At 36.4% G+C, this 18886-nt stretch overlaps 1 protein-coding gene across 2 annotated transcripts; it reads left to right on the top strand.

The window, feature by feature from the left end:
• Positions 1-55: 55 nt before the first annotated feature.
• LOC106153271 (leucine-rich repeat-containing protein 40) lies at positions 56-11983 on the top strand. 2 transcript variants are annotated; one of them, XM_013527138.3, is made up of 14 exons: positions 56-389; positions 1814-1995; positions 2690-2763; positions 2908-3037; positions 3273-3396; positions 3866-4008; positions 4281-4453; positions 4761-4851; positions 5042-5214; positions 5425-5532; positions 5717-5827; positions 6102-6179; positions 6416-6601; positions 9999-11983. In XM_013527138.3, the coding sequence occupies exons 1-14, from the start codon at positions 233-235 to the stop codon at positions 10102-10104; spliced, it is 1836 nt and encodes a 611-aa protein (XP_013382592.1). In that variant the 5' UTR covers positions 56-232; the 3' UTR covers positions 10105-11983. The 2 variants fall into 2 exon arrangements, with proteins under 2 accessions (XP_013382592.1, XP_086865289.1); XM_087009163.1 differs by lacking the exon at positions 6102-6179.
• The last annotated feature ends 6903 nt before the right edge of the window (positions 11984-18886 follow it).

Raw genomic sequence — 18886 nt, 5'->3', positions numbered from 1 at the left:
ATTTGATCAATACATAATGGTTAAAATAGTGAGCCTATTAGAATGTGATGAATCCAAGATCTATTTTTATTATTAGATGATCTTGGTTTGGCGCCACCTATCCACATGACTTCATATCTGCACTATTTTTTCGAGGAAATCCGAGAAGCAAGGCGGGAGATGCCTCACACGCCATTCATTCAAAAAACGTCAGATAACAACTCACAGTTAGATAAGAAGAAGGCAAATTAAGATGTCAGGTGCTGGCAGGCGTGGCCGTGCCCCTTTTAACCCAAAGGCCGGCTTTCAACAGCGTGAGCAAGCTGGAGCAGCGAACGTCATGAAAACTTTGTTAAAACAAGCTAGGCAAAGCGGTCAGTTAAATTTGTCCAACAGAGCGTTAGAAGCAGGTATGCATATTTTCTTAAAATCGTTCCAGACTTCTGGGTTCATGCTGCACATCTAATATTTTCCATTTTCCAAGAACTTTTAAAGTTTTGCATTAATTTTAAACTCTGGACCAGTCTGGAGGTTTCAAACCTGTTGAAAGTTGAAAAGCAATCAGGACTAAAATGCATTTTTTGACGTATTCTTTTACATACTATAAGTTGCATGGAAGACATTGGTGTGCAAATCTGTATTATGATGGTCAGCTAAGACTGAGCTGTATGTCAGTGTGTTTTAAATGTTTAACTGGTCTCTCCTCGCTGCTGGGTCATACTTAAAGGGATAATAAGTCTTCATTTTGGCCAAAAAATGAATTTTCCAGGAGTAAACAACAATTTTCCCATACTTACCAATGGTTAATGAATCCATTTTTACATTCAAAGTTAGTCCCTGTTTTTTTTTCTAAAAAAGTTTTTTTTTTTTTAAATCTCTTAAGAGATTATAACAGAGTATAACCATCAATGGAGGTCACATGGTCTAAAGACAAGCTCAGATATCAGAATAATAGCTTTAACTGCCGTTTTTGTGGTACAACAGAATATATTTCTATGAGTTGTTCACAATGTTTTTATTGTGAAATATAGATTTTATACGAAGAGTTATTATCCCTTTAAATGCATAACACAGAGAAATACTCTAGAAAAACCTTGTGCAGTTGTAAGTAAACACAGGAAACAGTCATTCACAAGAAAATATGTGAAATAAAAGTAAAATTGGAACAATTTGTTTATGGTCGGGTCGTCTGCCATGTTGGTCACATGGTGCTAGTCTCTCTTCCTGAAATATGGATCAACAATGGTAATTATCTAGTAATATGTTTTGCTTTTAATGTTACCCTACTTTTTCTTCGGAATGACCTTTACCAGTGTTTTGTTTCACTTCCAGAGTCGTTTTTCTTGGTGTATTGAACATTTAAGTATGATTGCACACTTCTGATATGGCAACCAGTTATACTATCGCTCATATACTGTACTGCTGTGAAATCAGCCAAAACAAGAAAGAGATACTTCTGTGCATTATTTATTGGAAAAATTGATTGTTCAAGAGTTTGCTTCCTTGTCTAAAACCATTCCCATACATAATTCTTTTATTCAGAAGTCCATTGATGGCAGAGATTAGTAGATATTAACAAAAAGAACAAAAACTGTATTAAAAACTCAAAATCATGAAAAGGCCATTATATTGCCCACAAACCATGTCAACACAAACTACATTGTTCAATTATTTGTTTGTAAATCCTACCCATATTTCTGCATGAAAATCCCAGTGTAAATTTCGTATGTGACATTTTTGTTAACTTTATTATGCCAATCAGATATCTTTGTCTTTAAATTATGACACAATGGAGATAACAGAAAAGGGTCATTACAAGGCTATTTACTTTCAGTTCCTGAGGAAGTCTGGAGAGTTAACATTGATGTCCCAGAGGAGGCTCAGAACATCACACTAGACAATACAGAGGACAGGTGGTGGGAACAAGTGGACCTCACAAAGCTTATCTTAGCCTCCAACAGACTTACGTCCATCTCAGAGAACATCAAACTTTTGCCTGCCCTGAGTGTGATTGATGTAAGTGATTGGTAAGAAATCTGGTGCTCATTTATGCCCATCAATATTGGAGAAAACATTCCATTAAAAAGCAAAACCAACTTTGAAATGCATCTTTTAATTTTTGTTTCTAATATACTTTAAGTGTAAGAGAGCATTCACATCGAAAAGAGCCAAGGCCTAACAAGGCAGAGACCTTAATATGGCGGACCTACATGAAAGAAACACATTAATGGTCTCTCTGCCTCTCACATGCCTCCTCACGCGTTGTTCCTGCGGGGGTACAGACAGTAAGTCTCGGCTCCATTCGCCTGGAAGCTACCTGAGAAAAATTAAGTGTGCATGCTAATTGCTCTTGGGTCAGCTGATCAGCTGGTTAACCCTTCTTCAGTTGAAAGATTGCACCCAACAAGACAATAACGATACCAGCCATCAGTAACTACTTTCTCTAAACATGCCTGCCCAGCGGTCAGACAACTGAAGTCGACAAGAAACTGTAAGCCTTGCTAAACATTTGGGGGGAGGCACACCCATGTGTATCGAAGGATTGCAGACAGGTTACAGCGTGAACATGGAATTGAGAGAAGTGGGAAGGAGGGCTTTGCAAAAGTGAAGAGGCTGAAGGCTCTTTACAAAATATTCACATAATTTCATGAATTGTAACATATGTTGCCGTCCACTAAACTAACTGGATTATCACAATTTATATTTTCAGGCCCATGACAATTTGATTTCATCTTTACCTGAAGCTCTTGGCCAGCTGACAGAGTTGGTGAAACTTGTTTTAAGGTAAAAGATTGTTAGATTTGCGCAACTACATGTAGGTTATAATCACTTTGAACTTTATGTTAGAATTTAATGGTTTTGATTGACAGGACTTGTCATAACGCATAATATAAATCATTATACATGGGAGTTTATGTTTTCTGATAGTCATAACCAGCTAACCAGCGTGCCATCATGTGTGTGCCAACTAAGAAAACTACAAATTCTGCATATCAGCCACAACAATCTTATGGAGTTGCCTAATGATATAGGGGAGCTTTATTACTTGGAAGATGTGGTGAGGCACAATTTAGATATTTCATATTTAAGTTGAAATGTATTCTATAAGCATTTAAACAATATGTTAGCAGTAATGTTTTTTTTTCTAATCAAGTAATTTTTTAGTCCCTTCTTAAATGAATGAATTATTAAATTCAAATGAGACAATATTCACGTGAGACAGTATCGATGTCCAACACACTGACAAATGGTACTTCTTGGGTCTAACCTTCATGATTATTCATATCGTCTAGGATTTTTCAAACAACAAGTTGACTCTCCTTCCACGTACCATTGGGAACTTGACAAAAGTGATGAAATTCAATATTGCAAACAACAAATTAGCAAATATGCCTCCTGAAATTGGCGAAATGAATGGTGGGTATTAATGTTAGATGTATTGCTTTTCATTTTACAGATTCATGATCAAGTAGTTTAATATGTAAATTGTTTATGGAGTTATCATTCTGATTATCACATTTATGAATGATTTATACTATTCATTGTTGTCTACCTTTTTATAATCTTGCATTGTTGGGTGGACTTTGATACATATTTCCTGTTGAAAGTAGAGGAATCAGTAAAACAATGCCCATTTTAACTGTCTGATAGATTCAGTGCTTCATTAAAGCTTACAATAAATGTCCAGGCTGGTAGTTTTTGTTGGAATTGATATCATGGGTGAAAGTTTTCAGAATTTTTAGTCTTCATTTTAATTTTTTTTTCTTCATATGGTCTAAATGCAATGAGAAATTGCATACTAAGTTTTAAGAATTGTTTAGTTTTTACAGATTTCATCATGACTGATAATGCATTTTTATTCCCTTTTCTGCTTCACTTTATGCAGCTCTGAGAATTTTGGATGCCACCCACAATGAGATACATTCATTACCAGATGAACTTGGCTACTTGGCCCACTTAGAACAGCTCTTTTTACGACACAATAGATTGACACATCTGCCATTGCTGGAGAGATGCACTGCATTGAAGGTTTGAAGTGGTTTGAATGATGTTATGAAGAAAATGTATACTGTCTACCGTATTGAAACATGTGTCCTTTCTGATATAAGAGACTTATGAAATATGCTGCCTCATATTTGAAAAGAAAAAAAGTTGTTTTCCTACCATCACTATATATATTTATAACTTTGGCAGTAGTACTATATTGAGTATTAAAATTGACAGTGACTATATCTTAATACATTTCATATTTTTATCCAACTGAGTTGACAATATGCTTTTATAAGTGATTTATTATCAAGGAACTCCACCTGGGTAACAATGCCATCCCCAGTCTGACTCCAGCGCACCTGGAATGTCTCCAGGCCGTGTCCTTCCTAGATGTCAGGGACAATAAACTGACCGTCATACCAGCAGAGATCACAATATTACAAGACCTAGAGAGGCTTGACCTGTGCAATAATGACATATCTAGGTTAGCTTGGATTGCTTTTTAACTGGTTAACTTTAATGTATTGTGGAATAGATCTAATAGGGGTAAATAACTTCTGTTTCTTATGGAATACTAGGGTTTTGTACAAAATGTTCCAGAAAGGGAAATTCACAGGAGGGGTATTGCTTTCCCTTTTAAGATTCTCTGCTATAACAATGATATTTGTATTCATATTAATAAAGATTATTGTTGATCTCTCTCATCTTCCTTGCCTGATTGGTGTGGAGTAATTATCACATCTTTGAGCAGCATATTGGTTGTAACAGTAATGGTCCAATCTATTTTTTAGTCTCCCATATGAGATGGGGAACATGAACAAGCTTAAAGCCATCATCCTAGATGGGAACCCTTTGAAAAGCATAAGAAGGGACATTGTCATGGTAAATTTCTTTTCTCTGCTTCCCTGACAGAACAATACTAGACCCATTAGTCTCTCTATCCTTGGAACAACTTGTGGTGCTTGAATTTGATTAAAGTTTCACAAACTTAAAACCTTGACCTATTTTTTGTGGGGCTGCATGGGGTATGTTAAACGGAGGTCATGAAACATTTTGTTTGTTATTGTTGTAGAGGGGAACCAATGAACTCAAGAAATACCTGAGGAGCAGAATAGCCACAGAAGAAGCCCCCAGCAAAGCCCCTCAGAAAGGTGTGAAAAGCCAGCAGGGAGGCAGTGGCGTGATTGGAGGGGGTGAGGGGGTAGATGCTCACACTGTCAGTCAACTCAAGTCTTTAGACTACAGGTAGAAATACTGGATAAAATACCTAAATAGTTCAGGAATTTTTGTGGTTAATGTGGAGTTATATAGATACTATTATTTGATATTGTTGGGCATATTTTATGTTACAAATCTTATTCAGTTTGACTTTGTGATTATGTCCTTTTTTTAATCGATACTACATCTGCATTACCAAAGATTCAATCGCTGAAATGTATACATAATTTTCTGTAGTAACAAGCAAGCCAGTGATGTGCCCCCTGATGTTTGGGAGTTAGCAGCCAGCAGTGGAGTAAACTCTGTCAATATGAGTAAAAATGCCTTCACAATGTGGCCTGAAAAGTAAGTTGCAGTAACAAATTTAAGTTGATGTGCCTCACTCTAGGTAAATGATATAAACATTAATGTGTTCTATTTAAAAGACAAGGAAAGTATTTGTTTCTATTTATATGAATCAGATGTAATTATAAGCATCATCGGGTTGTAAGTGACGAGATGAACCCTGATAAAAATTTTTATTTTGCAGTTTGGTTCTTTTAGTGGATACTCTGGAAGATTTAAACTTGGGATTCAACAGAATTTCAGCTCTTAGCACAGATGTGGGTCTTTGTCACAAACTGGTCAGTTTAGATCTCAGGTATGATGAAACAATCAAGATAGGCTTAGTAAAAGTATAAACATTGAAAGCTTCAATACTAGTTTAGAAACTTGATGAACTTTATGTACATGTGTTTAAACAGTGGGTTCTGGTTAAAAGGGTAAGTCGTTTATTTGTATTTTCTATTTGTAACGTGACTACTCCAAGGTAGATGTTAATTAGTGGTTTTTGGAATGGGCAATACATCTGGTGCAAGGAAAAAACATGCCATCAAATCTTATTCTGAATTACGTGGAGATGTCTTTTGTTTCAGAAACAATCAACTGACCACTCTACCTCAGGAAATGTCTTCTTTACAAAATCTCCGGTTTATAACTTTGGCTTGCAATCGGTAAGATAAATCTGTATTTGAATTGGGATTGTAATGCCATTGTGACTTAGGAAATTGTATTTCTCAAATATAACGTAAAATGAGATAATCAGCGAAAGCTGCCATAATTGTGTTTCTTTGTGCTATAAACTTTATGCTTTATTGGTGAAAATGGATGGATGTGACAGGACTTTGATTTATCTAGTAAATTATACTCACGGTTGTGCTAAGTTCAGTACATATTTCTTTTTCCATAGGCTGAAGCTATTACCACCGGTGTTGTATGAGCTGGTAAAATTGGAGAGTATCCTGGCATGTGACAATCAGATCAATTCCATTGATGTCCCTGGATTGCTCAGACTGCGTGAACTGGCCACTTTGGACCTCAGTAACAATGATATTATGCAAATCCCCCCAGAACTTGGAAACTGCACTAGCCTCAGGTGTGGTAGTCTGTTTAGAATGTTAGTTACAGATTGTTTTACATGGAGGATTTTAGGAGGGGGGGGGTTCTGTTTAATTTAATAATTATTTTTTAGGAACAGCACATTATGAAACTGAATCCACTAATTGATAATTTTTTGGCATACTGTATGCTAAAACAAAAGCTGTGAATCCAAGAGACAGATTGATTAATTTTAAGTAATTGTATTTTTCAGTGCAGCATAGGTTAATTTAATATTTTTGCTTACATTTTGCATGATGTAATGAGCAATACATTGGCTGCAAAATGGGACCTAAAAAATAAATATCAAAAAATTACAGTTGATATTATTGTACCACCAGCGTTAGCGCTGGCGGTACACATGGTTTCGGTCCCGTCCGGATCGTTCCGCCGGCTCCGTTGGCTCCGCCGGCTCCGCCGGACGGCTACCGTTACCGCTTCTCCTCCTAGACGGTAAGGGCCCCTGTACCCATCTCATGGATTTAGGTCACCTATAATCTCAACTCGTTCCACGTAAAATTTGGGCTTTGTCGGTATTGGGGTCTGGGTGTGGCACTCATTGCAATGCACCCTTGTCTAAAAATGGCAAAATTAAATGCTAATTATCTACCCTACGGAAGGAGTTATGGGAAAAATTTCTATAGACGGCTTTCCAAAAGTCATATGTGTAGATTTCAAATATACCCTTGGATTTGACCTTTGACCTTTACTTCAAGGTCAAATGGGCCAAAATTTTCAAAAAAATGAAATTTTTTACGAAAAAATTTTTTTTTGCCCTGTTATTCAGACACCACACAGACTTAACCAATAATATTATTGGAAGGTGTTACCCTTCAGGTCATCTTTCATCTCCATGAATTTGGGGTCAATCGGTGCATTTTCACGGGAGTAGCGGCCATAAGATACCGAAACTGAAAACTGTCTCTAATTCGGGAACCGTTAATGCTAGAGACCCATTCTTTTTTGCATTTTGTAGAGCATGTAAAGCCCAACACTGGAGGTGGTCTCGGTTTTTTTGTTTTCCATACGGTTTTCGAGTTACGCTGTATCAAAAAGTACATATTGGTGGTAAAAGCAAAATGTGCAGTACGGTAATGGATAATAAATTTTGAACTCTGGAAAAATAAAACATAAGGCTTGGCAAAGCAGACAACTTGTGTTCAAAAATGACATTATATCATCAAATTTGAACTTCTGAAACTTCAGAGCACCTCCTATTTCAAGAATTTTGACCAAAATGACATTTTCTTTATTTTAATTAATTTTTTCTGTACGAAATTTAAGGCACATTATGGTAACTCCAAAATTATAACATTTAGTCCCTTATATCTCCAAAACTGGCAGAGATAGGTCCATAGTTACTATTGAAGTTGAATAGGAAGTCATATACTGGCAATCTTACTGACCTTGAAAGTGACCTTTGACCTACTTTTCACCATGAACTGAACTTTGCAAGTTTTTCTTCCCTTTTATCTCCAAAACTGGCAGAGATAGGTCCATAGTTACTATTGAAGTTGAATAGGAAGTCATATACTGGCAATCTTACTATGACCTTGAAAGTGACCTTTGACCTACTTTTCACCATGAACTGAACTTTGCAAATTTTTCTTCCCTTTTATCTCCAAAACTGGCAGATATAGGTCCATAGTTACTATTGAACTTGAATAGGAAGTCATATACTGGCAATCTAAATGTGACCTTAAAATTGACCTTTGACCTACTTTTCACCATAAACTGAATTTTGCAAAATTTGCTTCCCTTTTATCTCCAAAACTGGCAGAGATAGGTCCATAGTTACTATTGAACTTGAATAGGAAGCCATATACTGGCAATCAAAATGTGACCTTAAAATTGACCTTTGACCTACTTTACACCATGAACTGAATTTTGCAAATTTTGCTTTCCTTTTATCTCCAAAACTGGCTGAGATAGGTCCGTAGTTACTATTGAACTTGAATAGGAAGTCATATACTGGCAATCTAAATGTGACCTTAAAATTGACCTTTGACCTACTTTACACCATGAACTGAATTTTGCAAATTTTGCTTTCCTTTTATCTCCAAAACTGGCTGAGATAGGTCCATAGTTACTATTGAACTTGAATAGGAAGTCATATACTGGCAATCTAAATGTGACCTCAAAATTGACCTTTGACCTACTTTTCACCATAAACTGAACTTTGCAAATTTTGCTTCCCTTTTATCTCCAAAACTGGCAGAGATAGGTCCATAGTTACTATTGAACTTGAATAGGAAGTCATATACTGGCAATCTAAATGTGACCTTGAAATTGACCTTTAACCTACTTTTCACCATGAACTGAATTTTGCAAATTTTGCTTCCCTATTATCTCCAAAACTGGCTGAGATAGGTCCATAGTTACTATTGAACATGAATAGGAAGTCATATACTGGCAATCTAAATGTGACCTTGAAATTGACCTTTGACCTACTTTTCACCATGAACTGAACTTTGCAAATTTTGCTTTCCTTTTATCTCCAAAACTGGCAGAGATAGGTCCATAGTTACTATTGAACTTGAATAGGAAGTCATATACTGGCAATCTAAATGTGACCTTGAAATTGACCTTTGACCTACTTTTCACCATGAACTGAACTTTGCAAATTTTGCTTTCCTTTTATCTCCAAAACTGGCAGAGATAGGTCCATAGTTACTATTGAACTTGAAAAGGAAGTCATATACTGGCAATCCAAATGTGACCTTAAAATTGACCTTTGACCTACTTTACACCATAAACTGAATTTTGCAAATTTTGCTTTCCTTTTATCTCCAAAACTGGCTGAGATAGGTCCGTAGTTACTATTGAACTTGAATAGGAAGTCATATACTGGCATTATAAATGTGACATTAAAATTGACCTTTGTCCTACTTTTCACCATAAACTGAACTTTGCAAATTTTGCTTCCCTTTTATCTCCAAAACTGGCAGAGATAGGTCCATAGTTACTATTGAACTTGAATAGAAAGTCATATACTGGCAATCTAAATGTGACCTTGAAATTGACCTTTGACCTACTTTTTATCATGAACTGAACTCTGCTAATTTCTTTCTCTTTTAACTTCAAACTTGACAGAGATAGGTCCATAGTTACTCTTGAACTTGAATAGGAAGTCATATACTGGCAAGTTACTGTGACCTTGAAATTGACCCTTGACCTACCTTACGAAGAACTTAAATTTGATTGTACCATATATATTTTTTGCAATAGTTTAAAAATTCTTGTTGATTGCATTTTTACAGCTTGTCAAGCACAAAACTGGTGGCTGTGTCCCTTATTTTGTGTATGTGGGGGTCTATACGAATGCGCTTGCTCCAGCTGGTGGTACAATATTCGGAGGCGGTATTGCCTCTCTGATCCTCTAGTTTTTTTTCCAGGTCTCTGCAACTTGGAGGAAATCCTGCCAGAAACCCACGGCCTGCCATATTAGCCAAAGGAACTGTTGCTTTATTGGAATACCTTCGTGATAGAATCCCCACATAAGCCAAGCAGCTGCTCTCCAAGGTTTGATGCCTGCCATAATTGTAGTTGTTTAAGACTTGTGCATATTTATGATGTTTTTTGAGGAATGACTAGCACCATATTTTAATGGCAGATGTATTGGATAGGCATATTGTGATTATTTGTTATGAATCAGGGGCGGATTGAGGCCGTCTTCTGGGTTTCCCAGAAGACGGTCAGATTTTCAAGTTAACATTGACAGGTATATAATTTTTTCTCTCGGAAGACAGTCAAAAATACAGGATCAACAAAGATAATTTAGAAGACTGTCAGAAAATAGCTCTGTGAACTGAAATAACCCTGTGAACTGAAGGCAGTTTGTGCTCACATGTTAAATTTTGTGCCAAAAGTAAATTGGCTAAAAGATTATTATGTTAATTTGTTTTTTTAAAGATATACAATTTATTTAACTATGTTATTCCAGCCAGTAAGCAGCGCATATAAAAGGAGAAGTCAGAAGTACATCATATCCATTTTATATCTGTTAGAATTAATACTGTGTAAAAAATTCTATTCTATTAACACGCGATATGAAACAAAAACTTTGAAAAAAAGTTGATGCTTCATAGACTGTATTAAGAATATAAGGATAGCACCATTTCCTCTTTCATTAGTTATTGGATATATGATCCTATTCAAGCAAGCATATGAGTTACTGATTCTGTACATTGTTAAATCACAGTTAACCAGGATAGTCCCAGTCTGATGTATGCTGCAATTAAGTGAAAAATGATGACAGACCACAATGAAATTCATTCTTATATATATAATTTTTTTAAAATTCTCACAGGATGGTTTGAATGTTTCCCAGTTATAAGAAACTGTAGAAGGGCTGGGCATTTGACATAATGAAGCCATAATTTATAATTATAAATTGATGAACCAGTTGTAACAAGTACTTTTCAAACTAAATTTATTGATATAACTAATAATATGGTTAAATGCATGGTAAAGTGCGCAGAAGTCTTAACAATTACCATGATTACTCATTACATTTACACAACATTTATGAGTATTCCATTTCCCACTCATTACTGTTTAGAATGTTAGTAAATTCATCCCTGAACTCAGAGTAGCTGTCGCATTCTGATGGTATTCCCAGCTCGTTGGTGCAAGTGTGGCCAACAGGTCGACGATCGAGGCCTGTCAGACTGGTGAATGTCACCTTAAAAGGTGAACCAAGATACAGGCCTGCCCCAGCACAGAACCTCAAAAATCGCTTTAGAAGTCCTTGGTCAAGCCCCCAACAAATTTCTTTAAGTGCTTTGCAGCAGTCTCGTCTTCCTTTCCATCTAGACTTGAAAGTGTATTCGCCCTGAAACGTTCGTCATATGTTCTCCAGTAGCTGGTTTTGCGTGTGTACATCTCCAGTATTCTACTGCCATACTGAAGAAGGTTTCCTGCCTCTTCTGGGAATTTCTAAAGATATATTATAGAAAAGATGTTGAAGGCTGCCTGCCACTGGGTGAATGAGAGATGAGTGCTCTTCTTTGAGACGGGTAAGTATATAGTAGTCATGTTCTCCTCTGCATCAGTCTTTCTCTTCTGAACAAATTGTTCCTCCTCCGTGTGTAAATGTTTTGGAATCAGGGGAAAGTAGGTCACAGAAAGACGTACTCGTTGTTCCGACCTTCCTCCGCACCTTTGTGATCCTGTGTCTGGGCATGTTTCTCTAGGTCGTCTTTTTTCGGTACTTCTGTCTTCTTCCTGTGACTTAAAACGTTGTCCTTGTGTGCCTCCATGCACCATGTGCAAATCAGCACACCACAATTTTTTTCAAGTGTCAGCCACGGATACTCTTTGAACCAGTGGTCTTTTAGCTGTCTATGATCATTTCTGTCATAGACTTTCAGATTCTTTTCCTCAACATTTTTGTTCAGTGAACTTGCTGTTTGTGGCTGGGTAAAAAACCTTGTCATAGATGTATGTATTGCCTGCCTTGCCATGCTTACTAGTAGGCTAGCTGTCAAAAAGCTGGGCATGGGAGTTAAGTAAGTTGCTCTTCTATTGGCTAATTAAATGCATTTAGCAATGCGTGACCTAGAATACGAACCAATGACAAAGAGGCACACAAACGCACCTTCAACATACAATACTGCTGACGTATAAGGCAAGTACACAAACACACGTGAACGATCAATCATTTCTCGATGATTCTTCTGTTTTGTTTTGACAATAAACGCACTACTGCTCCTCTGTCACCTCTTGCGAGTGAGGCGATTGGGATGTTTTATTTTCTCGCCACATCTGGATTCTTTTAGCCAAAATGAGCGTGGCGAGTGGCTAGCGAAAGCCTAATGTAACAACTTCAAGGAAGTGCCCATGTGTCCAAATGATAAGTTTGTCTCAGTTTTTGTTTTCCATTGTACTGGGCAAAACAAACTGCACACAAGCCAACGTCACGTATGGGACACTCATAACTGGATCATTTGCTTTGTCCATGCCCAGCCGTGCAGTTTCTTTTTTTCCCTCTGGGAAGCTTCCTCAAAACATGGCCAGCCCCTTGGTCACCTGCTGCCAGCAATGGGAGGGGCAGGGCAGGGGGGACTTGGAGAGGAGGATTTGCATTGGCTGCTTCAGTTTCACCTCTCGATCTTCGCCGCCGAACAATTTTTTGAGGCCGGTAGTTACCAACTAGAGATTCTATTGCTGAGATCATTAACTGGTGTCTTGTAAGCTTAGGGTTGTCAGAAGTGTGGCAGCTAGCCTATAAATCAGGTAGCTGTTTAGAACAGCTCTGCCCACCAATGAAAAGAAATCCTTCAGGGTCCACTTGAGAAAAAGATACTTGTACAGACAAGAATTGCTAAGGTCCACTCCATCCATTGTGTGGTTGGATTTCACAATGATATAAGGCTTTCTGAATTGCTCACCCCTTCTGTTTACCACTTGCTGGAAACCACCTTCCACAGCAGTTGATATCAGGACTGGTTTTGTGGAACCATCTTGGTATGTGACACACAGGAGGTTGCCCTTTCTTCGCTTGCTTAGCTCCCGGTCCAAAAATTCAGTTTGATCCTGAATGGGGACATATTTACCATGTACTTCAGTGATTGGGAAGGCTCAAACCACATTCTCCTTTGATGAATATAAATACAGGTTCAACCTGATCTTTAATCAAACTTGCCTTGCCTGAATAATTCTGCATTTTAAGCTGATAGTGGCTTTTCTAGGAGATTTAAGAATACAAAATTCTAATGAACTCTGGTGTGCTCTTAGTCTGGCCTGTAATGCTGAATAATTGAACTTGATTTATTGACAAAAACTCTATAATACAATTAATCACAAAAATGGTAACTAAAAATAAATAAACTAAATGAAAACAAAAATATTTATTTCTTTATAACTGGTAACTGAAAGTTTGCCAGGTAAGCACAAACAACAAAAATTTGCTCAAATAGGTCAAACATATTTAACTTAACAATTTGTTTTAACAAGTGAAATGTCTTAATCCTTCGTATGACCCTTTCTGCATGAATTCTTGCATGGGAAATTTCGTTGGATCTAATGGATTCCGCATTTGTAAATTGCACCCTTTCTCCTTTCTTGAAATCTGGCATTATAATCTTCACACCTTGAAATTCTAGTTCATCAGATATGGTGAAACCTCTGTCAGACATCACCAAATTCCCCCTCTTGAGGCCTTGCAGGAGTGGTTCAGAGTTCAGGGTAATATGCTTTTCTGAAGCTCTGCCACCCCATGCACTGGACACAAAGTTCACAGCAAGATTTGGTGATATGCCAACAAGAAATTTCACTGTGTCGTGATGTTTATAATTAGAAAACTTCCTCTTTCTTGAATCTAGTGATGATGATTTTTGTAACAGAAGTTCTGTGCAGTCTAAGGTAAATTAATCCATGTGGTAAAGTTTTTCGAAAAATGACCTGCACTTATATCAAAGGTTTGAGCAATGTCTTTATTAAATTTTCTTGTCTTTAATTTAACCAAAACCATGAAAAATTCTTCTTCAAATGTGAATTTTTTGTTGGCCCATTTTTAGATGTCATTCCTGTTGTGTTTTGGCGTTACCATTCCAGTAACATAAAGTGTCTAAGACTGTTCTAGTTTTTAAGTAATCACATAGTGAGGTAAAAACTAAAAGATTTGGCAAGTTAGTCCAAAACTGAGATTTTCTATCATCCTTTTACATTTTCCAAATGGAGAAATTTCCCTTTTAAATCAGATATCTGCTCTTTCAATTCAGCAACCTCTTTTTCCAGATGTTGAATTTTTGTTTAATTATCTTGCTTATTTGTTGCATAATACTTATGGTCTCCTGCTTCATTAAGACAGTCAACTAAACGTCCTGCAACTTTGGGCCTGCCAGCAGCTTCAGTTGTTGATCTTTTTCTGAAACTTTGTTTTTACTATCCCACTGGAAAATAAAAAGTTCTTTGTTGTGCAGGTTTTGGAAGAATTATTGGGGAAAATAGTCGGTGTGGAGCTTGAATGAGATGGGTCATCATTCTTTCTACCTGTAAATGAGTAAATATAATTATCAATAAGAATATTATATAAGGGACCATTCCCACAGATATTTGGGTTGATCTTTCTCCCTATCTTATGCCTAGATCGATCCATCTGGATAACTGGCTTAAATGTCTCACACCTAGTATAGCTGTTAGGGGGTAATTATCTTTACCCTTTGGTTGATTCGGTATGCATGACAGAGGAGTTAGATTGATCCATATGGATCGATCTAGGCATGGGAAACCAGTCTTACACACACACACACACATATACTTGTCTATGTGTACCAACCGAGGACATCAGCACAACACCATACAACCGAGGACATCTTATTCCTTGGTTAAATCAAAATAAAAACATTAAATTTAGGGTAAAATCTATTCGAGTATGAATGTTATAAATTAATTTTTTATAAAAACTAATTTTTTGCTGACAAGAATTTTAATTCTAACAGAGGACACACACGGACACACACACGGACAGACACTACACATTACAACCGAGGACATGCATGCATCTACATGTAATAATGATTGTACTTTTAATGCAAAGCAAATTTTATATAGCGTTACTTTGCAGCAATTCACATTTTTATGAAATTCTTTCATATTTAAGGTAAATTCCAAAATAACACCAGAGGTGATGATTAAATGAACAGTTATACAATATTTAATGCTGGGCTTTGCCACTTTTTTAGAATTGAAGATTATGAGATAAAACATCAATTAATTTAGGAAAAGAAAGGATACTGATGAAATAAAATAAAAGACCAAAGAAATTCGTTTTCAAACATTTTATTTTCATAATGCTTATTTTCTATTTAGCACTCTTTTATTATCATGAATTTTATATTTTGATAACACAAAGTGTCGTCCATTGGATACAGACTTGCACAGTACACAATTTTACAATTGAGGACATCATGCCAGCAGCACCCAAAATTGTGCTTTCTTCCAATTTGATGCAATATTATATAATGCTTAACAGCATAATGATCATCAATTTTTTATAATGAAATATTAGTATCATGAATATTCAGAAAATGTGACTAGCAAAGGTTTTCAGGTTCATGGAACTCCAAAGTCATACTTTCAAAATGCTAAATGTATACAAGAGAGCACTGTACTGAAATGGGTTTCTTTCCATTTTTAACTTTTTGACCTGCAAGACCTGGTCTTGCTGATTTTCAATCTTGACCATTCTTTTACTAATAATCATCAGTTCTGTGAGTTTCATGAAAACAGGCTTATTGGTTCTCCTTGAAATATGTTAACAGTGTTACATATATGCTGAAAAAAAAAACCAGCATAACATTTGAAAGAAAAGGGCCTGGTCATTCTGATTTTCAATCTTGATCATTCTTTTACTTATAATCATCAGTTCTGTGAGTTTTATGAAAAGAGGCCTATTGGTTCTCCTTGAAATGTGTTTACAGTGTTGCATGTACAATGAAAAAAGGAGAAAAAATGCAAAACTTTTGAAAATAATCACCCCATTGCCTCCATTTTGAGACACTGTATTACACAGTACATGATAACATGTTTACCGTCATATTTATATAATCAACTAGCAATGTTGTAAAGATGCAGAAAATTTCAGACAAACACTAACAATCAAATCTGAGGAAAACCACTTTTATATATCAAAACAAGGCACAACTTCCACAAAACTCAACCAATCAATCCTATTTTCAAACTTGATTTGTATATTGGTAACATCACTCCTGTGAGTTTAATGACAACAGGCCTATCGGTTCTCCCTGAAATGTGCTTACAGTGTTACTTATATGCTGAAAATGGCAGAAAAAAAACAGCATAACTTTTGACAAAAAATGGCCCGGATATGCCGATTTTTGATCTTGACAACCCTTTTACTAATAATCATCAGTTCTGTGAGTTCCATGACAATAGACCTATTGCTTCTCCTTGAACTGTGTTTACAGTGTTGCATGTATGCTGAAAAAAGCAAAAACAACAGCAAATTTTCTGAAAAAAAAAGCAGCCCATTATGAAGATTTTCAAACTTGACCTGCGTTTAACTAATTGTACCACCAGCGTTAGCGCTGGCGGTACACATGGTTTTAGTCCCGTCCGGTCCGTTCCGCCGGCTCCGCCGCCATGTTACCGTTACCGCTTCTCCTCCTAGACGGTAAGGGCCTACATACCCATCTCTTGGATTTAGGTCACCTATAATCTCAACTCGTTCCACGTAAAATTTGGGCTTTGTCGGTATTGGGGTCTAGGTGTGACACTCATTGCAATTTTATTTCAAGGTCAAACGGGCAAAAATTTTCAAAAAAATGAATTTTTTTACGAAAAAAAAAATTATTTGCGCTGTTATTCAGACACCACACAGACTTAACCAATAATATAATTGGAAAATGTTACCCTTCAGGTCATCTTTCATCTGTGTGAATTTGGGGTCAATCGGTGCATTTTCACGGGTGTAGCGGCCATAAGATACCGAAACTGAAAACTGTCTCTAATTCGGGAACCGTTAATGCTAGAGACCCATTCTTTTTTGCATTTTGTAGAGCATGTAAAGCCCAACACTGGAGGTGGTCTCCGTTTTTATGTACAGACACAGATGTGTCTGTACATATAGCCATCATCTGCGTCTGTAGTCGCTGTCGCTGTCGTCGCCGTCGCCGTGCACTTTTACGGATAACACGATAAGTGGAAAACCATTTTGCCTTTTGATTTGAAACTTGCAGAACTGATGAATATTCATAATACGCAGGTCAAGTTCGAAAATCAGCATGATCGGGTCACTCTTAGGGAATTTATGCTGTTTTTTCACTTTTTTCAACATATATGCAGCACCGATAACACGATAAGTGGAAAACCATTGTATCTTTTGACTTGAAACTTACTGAACTGATGAATATTCATAATATGCAGGTCAAGTTCAAAAATCGGCATGATTGGGCCATTTTTAGGGAATTTATGCTGTTTTTTCACTTTTTCAGCATATATGCAGCACCGATAACACAGTAAGTGGAAAACCATTTTACCTTTTGGCTTGAAACTTACAGAACTGATGAAAATTCTTAATACGCAGGTCAAGTTCGAAAATCAGCATGATTGGGCCATTTTTAGGGAATTTATGCTGTTTTTTTCACTTTTCAATATAAATGCAACACTGATAACACAATATAAGAAAAACGGATTGGCCAATTGGCATTATATTCACAGGAGTGGTCAATCTTACTAAAATGCAGGTTGAGTTCGAAAATCAGCATAATCGGGCCATTATTTTAGAAGTTATACTGTTTTTTCACATTTCCTCAGATTCAATTATTAGGCATGTTAACAGTCTCATTATTGAACTAATTAGATGCGTAAAAGTGTTTGTTTGATATTTCCTGCATCTTTACAACATTGTTAGTTGATTATGTAAAAAAACATGGTAAACTTGTTATCATGTATTGTGTAATAAAGTGTCAAAAATGGAAATAAACTCATATCATTGCAGTTTGTCAGATTCAATCATCCACTATGTTCAGAATCTCAGAATGGAGGAAATTGGACATTTAACACTGTTCTATTGATACTTTTCCCATCTCATCAATTTTCTTAGTTGGTCATATAAAAATGGCAGTAAAATGTTTATTTTGTTTTATGTTAAAAAAGTGTTAAAAATGGAAATAAACCCATTTCAGGACAGTGCTGTCTTGTTTACATTTTGGCATTTTCAAGATGTGACTTTGAAGTTCCATGGGCCTGAAGACCTTTGCTTGTCATGTTTTCTGAATGTCCATGTTACTAATATTTTATTAATAACATTTGATGGTTATTATGCTGTTAAACATTATGTAACGTTGCATCAAAATTTGAAGAAACCCCTATTTAGGGCACTGCTCCTATGATGACCATTTAAGGGAAAACATGTCACTTGCTGTTCTCAAACTTACAAGAAAGAAACATAGGTCTAACATACAGCCTCAGTAGGCAATGCAGTCTGTTTGGTAAATTTTTCTGGCAATTTAACAGTTTTTTGTGAAAATTTAATTTTTCACTTATTGACATTTTCAAGGTGTGACTTAGAACCTCCACGGGCTTGAAGACCCTTGCTAGTCACATTTTCTGAAAATCCATGACACGTATATTTTATCATTTAAAATTGATGGTCATTATGCTGTTAAGCATTATGTAATGTTGCATCAAAATAGAAGAAAACACAATATTTGGTGCTGCTGCCATGATGACCATTATGGGAAAACGGTGTTACTTATTACTGTCAAACTTTCAAAAAAGAAACACAGGACTAAAATGCAGCCCGAGTTGGAAAAGC

Source organism: Lingula anatina, chromosome 1, assembly GCF_051362555.1.
Source record: "Lingula anatina isolate TDL-2025a chromosome 1, LinAna3.0, whole genome shotgun sequence".
NCBI classification, from domain to species: Eukaryota; Metazoa; Brachiopoda; class Lingulata; order Lingulida; family Lingulidae; genus Lingula; species Lingula anatina.
Note: the sequence above shows the minus strand (reverse complement) of the source record. Positions and strands in the feature narration are given on the sequence as shown.

Bases quoted from the DNA above. Each gene is read 5' to 3' on its own strand.
- LOC106153271 (XM_013527138.3), top strand. From the start codon at position 233: ATGTCAGGTGCTGGCAGGCGTGGCCGTGCCCCTTTTAACCCAAAGGCC. The intron at 1,996-2,689 runs GTAAGTGATTGG...TTATATTTTCAG, and splicing joins CTGCCCTGAGTGTGATTGAT to GCCCATGACAATTTGATTTC. The intron at 5,828-6,101 runs GTATGATGAAAC...CTTTTGTTTCAG, and splicing joins CTGGTCAGTTTAGATCTCAG to AAACAATCAACTGACCACTC.